Source organism: Haemaphysalis longicornis, unplaced genomic scaffold (assembly GCF_048455015.1).
Source record: "Haemaphysalis longicornis isolate Haplotype H1 unplaced genomic scaffold, Haemaphysalis longicornis Haplotype H1 scaffold_4, whole genome shotgun sequence".
NCBI lineage: Eukaryota > Metazoa > Arthropoda > Arachnida > Ixodida > Ixodidae > Haemaphysalis > Haemaphysalis longicornis.
Window position 1 is genome coordinate 86,448,834 of NW_027526361.1, and position 6,000 is coordinate 86,454,833.

A 6,000-nucleotide genomic window follows, 5' to 3' on the forward strand; every position below is an offset into this window, starting at 1 on the left:
TTCTCTTCAGGTTCTTCTTACATAAATTGAGACTCTAGGTGTTATACAAGCAGTAAAATGATCAAATGCATGGAACTTAACAGTACCGCTGCAAGAAGCCTATACCAATAGTGTTCCTTGAAGTTTTCTGGGCAAACAGCAGGTCCTTTCTGTTTCCTGGTATGAGTTCACCTGGCTTTTTTGTGTAAAGTAATTCAAGTGAGTAATTTTCTCTGGTAGATTTCAAAATGTTTGCTTAAGTGCAATAATGTTGACCTCATTTACAGTGGCAGCTTGTAGCCTTCCAGTTAAGCCCTGGAAAGGAGGTTCAGCAGGGGTTGCAATTTTCAGTCGGCCAGTGTCGTTTAAGACAACTCCAAAGCAATGACAGCTATGCAGCTAAAACAAGCATAGTGTGCCCAGTACCAACAGCAGTGCACATCTGTACTTCTATGCGTACGCATATTTTCGTCGCTTTCATTGCTTATTGTACAATTTTTACTGCTGTAAAATGAATGTATGTTACAGTTAAGTGCAAATAGCTTACTCGGCAAGCTTATAAGCTCTGCTTAATTTGCGTTTGCTTTTGCTGGCCTCAGCCAATCGACAGCATACGACAGCATGGTTTCTGTTGCGGAAAATTAGCTAGTGGATCACATGGCCATTCCCCTTTTTCCTAATTATATAGCTTATTTGAGCGAAGTGTGCGTAAAAAGTGGTGTCAGTATGATTCTAATGCGGCAATCTTTCGAATGAACCAAACTTGTGTTTTCTCTGCATGGCCCCTTTAAGCCTTCCACTTTCCAATGTTACTTTTATTAGCTTCCCCTCTTTGCAGATTATCTACTTCGGGTGAAGTTAAAATTTTCGAGGGCATGTTATGCAAGCTCTTTAAATCTCAGATTAAAGTGAAGTTATGGCTGATTGAATTTGGTGTAACGTGGTTAAAAGGAAAATATTTACCTATTTGATCAGCCATCTCACAAAGCCCCAGCTGATTTCCCTCTATTGCTGTGTTCCAAACTATACTTGCATGTATTATGTGTCCACCGATTTAGTTACAGCACCTGAGCACAGTAAACGTGCTGATGAAAGCACCCTGGCACCGCGAAATCAGTGGATGCAAATATTCCGTCGACAGCAAAGCAGCTCCAGTGGTTAACACTCCCTTGGCTCCCTTAGTAGTCGTGAGCTTAGCAGCTTGGAGGAAGAGCAGCTTTGAGGAAGTGCATGGTGTCAGGGGAGTCCTCTTTTAGTGCGAGAGCACTAGATGTGGCATTCCTTAACAAACCATGATTCAGGAATTTTCAGGGCCTTTTGAGCAAAAGACTGCTGATCCAGCAAGATGGAGGAGGGCTTGTCCACATTGCTGGGCAGCGCCCAGGCATGTTAGGCTTGTGCAGAGAAGCTCACCTGGCACCAGTGTAGACGCTATAGTTAGAGACAACTTAAGAACGACACTGGAAGTTGTCCCCTGCACCTCATGACCACAGCCAACTGTTGCTTCGCGCGATGTGAATGGTGCTTTACTGTATTTTCAACTTGCACCAGTTTCCGTGATTTCTCGCACCTAATCTGCTTATAAATTTTTTTAGGGATGACAAAAGAACTACGTACGAAAAATACCGCGATGTTGCAGATTAGGCACAATCTTGTTTCAAAGTGCGCAGGTGCGTTGACATCAATGTCTGTCACTTTGCCGGAGCGATGCACGGCATGGGCTATTGCCCTTGTTAACTTGTACCCGTGTATAACTCCTCTTTTGCGTTTGTTGTTTCCCCTTTCATGTCACTGCGCACTGCCTCCATCTTCATCAGTGAAAAGGCTCTTTGTTTCTTTGTCCTCCTGTTGCAGGCCCTTCCTCAAATGTCCACAGCGAGCAGCATGGCCCCCCATTGGGTTGTCGGCTGCTGCGCTGCCAGCAGTGCAGCTTCACGGCACGTTGTGCAAGCGCACTGGAGATCCACCAGCGCATCCACACAGGCGAGCGCCCCTACCAGTGCAGCCAATGCAGCAAGGTGTTTGTGCGGAAGAGCCACCTGGTCGACCACCTGCGCATCCACACAGGCGAGCGCCCCTACCACTGCCACCTGTGCCCCATGACCTTCCCCCAGAAGAAGTATCTGGCCAGACATGTGCGCACCCACACGGGAGAAAGGCCCTTCCGGCGCCGCTTCTGACCCAAGCCCTTCACTCGTTACCTCCAGCAGAAGCCGCACGAGCAGGAACACAGCCACCACTAGTGCAGCACAGCGAGCAGAAGGGCCAAGCGAGGTGTTTATGCGTAGGCACTCGCTCCTAAAAGTTCAAAGGGGAGCGGGCCCCTTCTTACTAATTGTTAAAATAAAGGGTTGTGTAGCAGGCCAAGGGGTGGAGAGCCCAGAGTGTAGTAGTAGTGAAACTTTTATTTGGGGAAAGCAGGGCTAAAGCCACTCGGTGGGGAAAAGGGGTTATGAGGGAGGAGATCACATTGGTCGCTTCAGCTCCAGGCACTTTTTCTTCTATTCACTGACAGTTCAGAGGCTTTGCTGGGGTTGTCCTTCGTCAGAATACTCCCAACAGATAACTTTTGGCTGCAAATTTGCCTATTTCGCGTAATAAAGACTTATCTAATGTGGCATGTGCTTTTTGGTGTAGATCAATGTGTCGAATGGTGTCTCAGCGACTTGCATCGAAGAATGGGCATACACATATTAAGTGGTGAAGGTCTGCTTTTTTGTTTGTGTTACACTGGGGACAATGTGGGAGTGAGGGTGTTGTGCGGCCTTTTGTCCACTTCTGAATGATATGCACGGTGTAAGCTGCATTGGTGCAAAGCTTGTTGAATACTTCAGCTCTTGTCAATGAGGGCATATTAGCAAGATAACCAAGTGGTGTCACTTGTTTGTACCAACATTTCTTGCACTGGTTGGGTCGCTGGATCAGTTGGGCAGGGGAAGTAGCTGAAGTATGAACACGTGGAGGTGTAACATTAAGTCCTGTGCCACTGCGTGAGTGCCCTGGTTTCCTTGGCTGGCCTCTTCATCTTGTTGAATACTTCAGCTCTTGTCAATGAGGGCATATTAGCAAGATAACCAAGTGGTGTCACTTGTTTGTACCAACATTTCTTGCACTGGTTGGGTCGCTGGATCAGTTGGGCAGGGGAAGTAGCTGAAGTATGAACACGTGGAGGTGTAACATTAAGTCCTGTGCCACTGCGTGAGTGCCCTGGTTTCCTTGGCTGGCCTCTTCATGACCTGGTGTGCAGTCGATTCGGATATTCACTTTGTGGCTCTTGAGTAGTTTTTTAAGAGAGAGCCTGTACCTACAACGACGTTTGGTTCCGAGTGAAGATTTCCACGTTTGTCATCACATTGCCGCCTCACCAGCCAAGTGACAGTTGCTCTATGCTAGTGTGGGAAGTGTGATTGTAGGTGGGCATTGTGGCAGACGGTGGCAACCTGTGTCCTTCACAAGCATCTCATGATGGGGGCTGTCCTACTAGCGCTGAGTGCCGACTTGAACACGCAGTACTGCTCTAGAGAATGGCACGAGCACAAAGGCACAACCTTTTAGAAAAGGTTGCATCGTTTTTTGGGGATTTATGAAATTGCAATGCATCACCATTTTATATATGCATACATATGTATGCGTAGTATTCCTCTTGTAATTTTCCACCAGGACATTGCCTTCTGTTGGTAGACGGTGGTTCATGTCCAGTACTTGTTTTGTATTTTCCTTGTAGACATACTTTTAAAGGGCAGCTACAAAAACATACTTTTAAAGGGCAGCTACAAACGTCAGGAGAGTGAAGGGACACGACAGAGATAATGTGACGTCAACTACCGGATGAACTTTCTTTCCACTGTTTTTAGAATGCAATGAGCAAATGAGTGCAAGCCACAATGGAAAACGACGGAAGAGTAGGGGCCATGACTTTTGAATAGCGGATACCAAACGTTGGTATTATATTTCCAGGTAGTTGTGTTCCCCCCACACTTTTCCAGTATGGTTTGTTTCCATTTGCTTTGATGTGTTTGCCAAGCGGCAGGAGTAATAACCTGCAGTGTCCAGTTGGCGTTACTGTATGTTTTATATGTCAGTGTATTCTTAGACCGTTCTAAGCATCCCCTGAGAAGTTTTTTTTGTTGGCTACCATCAGCCTAGTGTGCTATCTCTTGACCATGATAACGCTTGATTAGTGGATTGCGTGTGTGTTTAGTACGTGTTTGTCATGTGAATCTTTTTGGGAAGAAACACAAAACTTAAAGAGCATTGTATGATGTTGTGAATGTGAAAGCAGTATTGTGCAATGACCGAACATGTCCTCTCAGAACCACTAACATCATTCTCCCTTTGCATCTTCCCTTGTTTGCACTGCTCGCACACCCTCTGTTGGGACAGTGCCATATGACTGCAGGTTGCAGTGAATGCCGCATGGTAGCGCTGCAGTTAGATACTGAGCAGAGCAGACATTATTCGGAAATGCACTTTGGTATTCGCTTTATTGCCACTTGTGTAATTAGCTTGCCTAGTTTAGTCTCTCACACGGGTTTCTAAGTGGAAGGCCACATCGCATTGAATGGGCACACCTTTAGTTTGTTGAAGTGATTGAGCCTGCGTGGTAGTAAGGATATTAATGTGTTTGTCTGCCATTCTGAACGCCTTGGGTTATATCCGCACCCAGACTCAAATTTTCCAAATTTCCTTTTCAACTCAAATTGTTTTACAGTAGACTCGCTACACTTCAAACTCGGTAATTCATACCTAAGGTTAATTAAAAAAATTCGAAAATGCAGTTGGCTCGCTGTTCTCAATATTTTTTTTAAAACTGCTTAATTCAAACTGCTCTGTTGCATGAATTTGGTTATTCATACTTTTTGCTTGTCCTTGAAGGAAAATATCCGCTGCATTTGCCAATTCTAGAAGCATGTTTGCATTTGAAGAACCCTATGATAGCTGCACAGGCCTTTCAAAGGTTGGTCAGGGCAGAAAACTCGCACAATGAATTGCCATGCTTTCTGGCATCAAAAACTTAGTTTTGAACTCTCATGCAGAGAGATAAAGCAGTCACCCATTCGTTATTTCTGTTCAAAACGTGAATTGCTCTTCAGTACCGTGTGAATTTTGTATTATTGTAAACATATATGTGAATGTTTGATTACTACACAGGTTCATACGTTGCCCTGAGTCATATGTATGAGAAAAAAATCTTGGGGCCTTTGGACTGAAGGCTGATGGCTGCACATTACGAAGAAATAAAAACCTTGCGTAAGTTGGCATTACACAGCAACCTTCATAGGCTTTGTCTCTAGTGCAACATGTTGCTCAAGTGTTTGTTATAAGAGATGCGCAATGCCCTTACTCCCCATGTAAATGAAGCTAAGCATTTAGGAGTAATGGCTTCGTCTGATTCGACCTGCAATTGTCATGTTGAATCGATAGCTTTTCCATCTAGCTTGTGGAACCTTAAATATCATTTGAAGGAATTTTGAGCGTGTGCCCTAAAAGTTCCATAACTTTTGCACTTAACAAACAGAATCACTAACACAACAGGGACAAGCGAGTAGACGTACACAAACGCCTTGTGTGTGTCTACTTGCCCGTCTTTGTTGTGTTAGAGCATCCACTCTTTGCCATGTCGTACCAACAGGCCCAAACCAGCACTTAACCAATGTTTGGCCAATTCTTCAAACACGGGCATTGTGTGGGACCCACTTTCTAGGCAGTTGAACATCGTGCTGATAAGTTTGTGTAACAAGACTACATGTATTCTCGAGAGTTCAAATTAAAACTCGCTTTGTTGGTCACAACTTAATTTCAGATATACCAGCACTTAGGTTTTTATGCATTCATTCCTTTCCTGTTATCGGGTGCTGGAAGCAGCTTCCCCAAACGGCCCAAATGCTACCTCATGTTTTCGGCACCCATTGGCATTCCCAACGGGACGACCAACTGAACACCCAGTTGGGCCGCCAATCCGCCTCTTTCAAAACCCCGCTGCGCATGCGCAATCCCCTAGCGGCCAAGTCCCTAAGCAGT

The 6,000-nt window shown here is 45.2% G+C and overlaps 2 protein-coding genes across 2 annotated transcripts in view; both read left to right on the forward strand.

The window, feature by feature from the left end:
• The window catches only part of LOC144179818 (uncharacterized), a 26,115-nt gene extending 23,989 nt beyond the window's left edge, over nt 1–2,126 (forward strand). Inside the window, exon 6 of the mRNA XM_077708250.1 lies at nt 1,834–2,126. The gene's annotated coding sequence lies outside the window, so the exon portion shown is untranslated. The remainder of the gene's footprint in view (nt 1–1,833) is intronic.
• On the forward strand, nt 1,325–5,732 carry LOC144179819 (uncharacterized). Its single transcript, XM_077708251.1, has 2 exons — nt 1,325–1,367; nt 1,834–5,732. Exons 1-2 carry the CDS (start codon nt 1,325–1,327, stop codon nt 2,157–2,159), a joined length of 369 nt encoding a protein of 122 aa, XP_077564377.1. The 3' UTR covers nt 2,160–5,732.
• Nucleotides 5,733–6,000: the final 268 nt, after the last annotated feature.

Excerpts from the sequence above, each read along its gene's own strand:
- LOC144179819 (XM_077708251.1), top strand. The coding sequence starts at position 1,325 with ATGGAGGAGGGCTTGTCCACATTGCTGGGCAGCGCCCAGGCAT. Across the intron at positions 1,368-1,833 it reads GCTGGGCAGCGCCCAGGCAT|GCCCTTCCTCAAATGTCCAC; the intron begins GTTAGGCTTGTG and ends CTCCTGTTGCAG.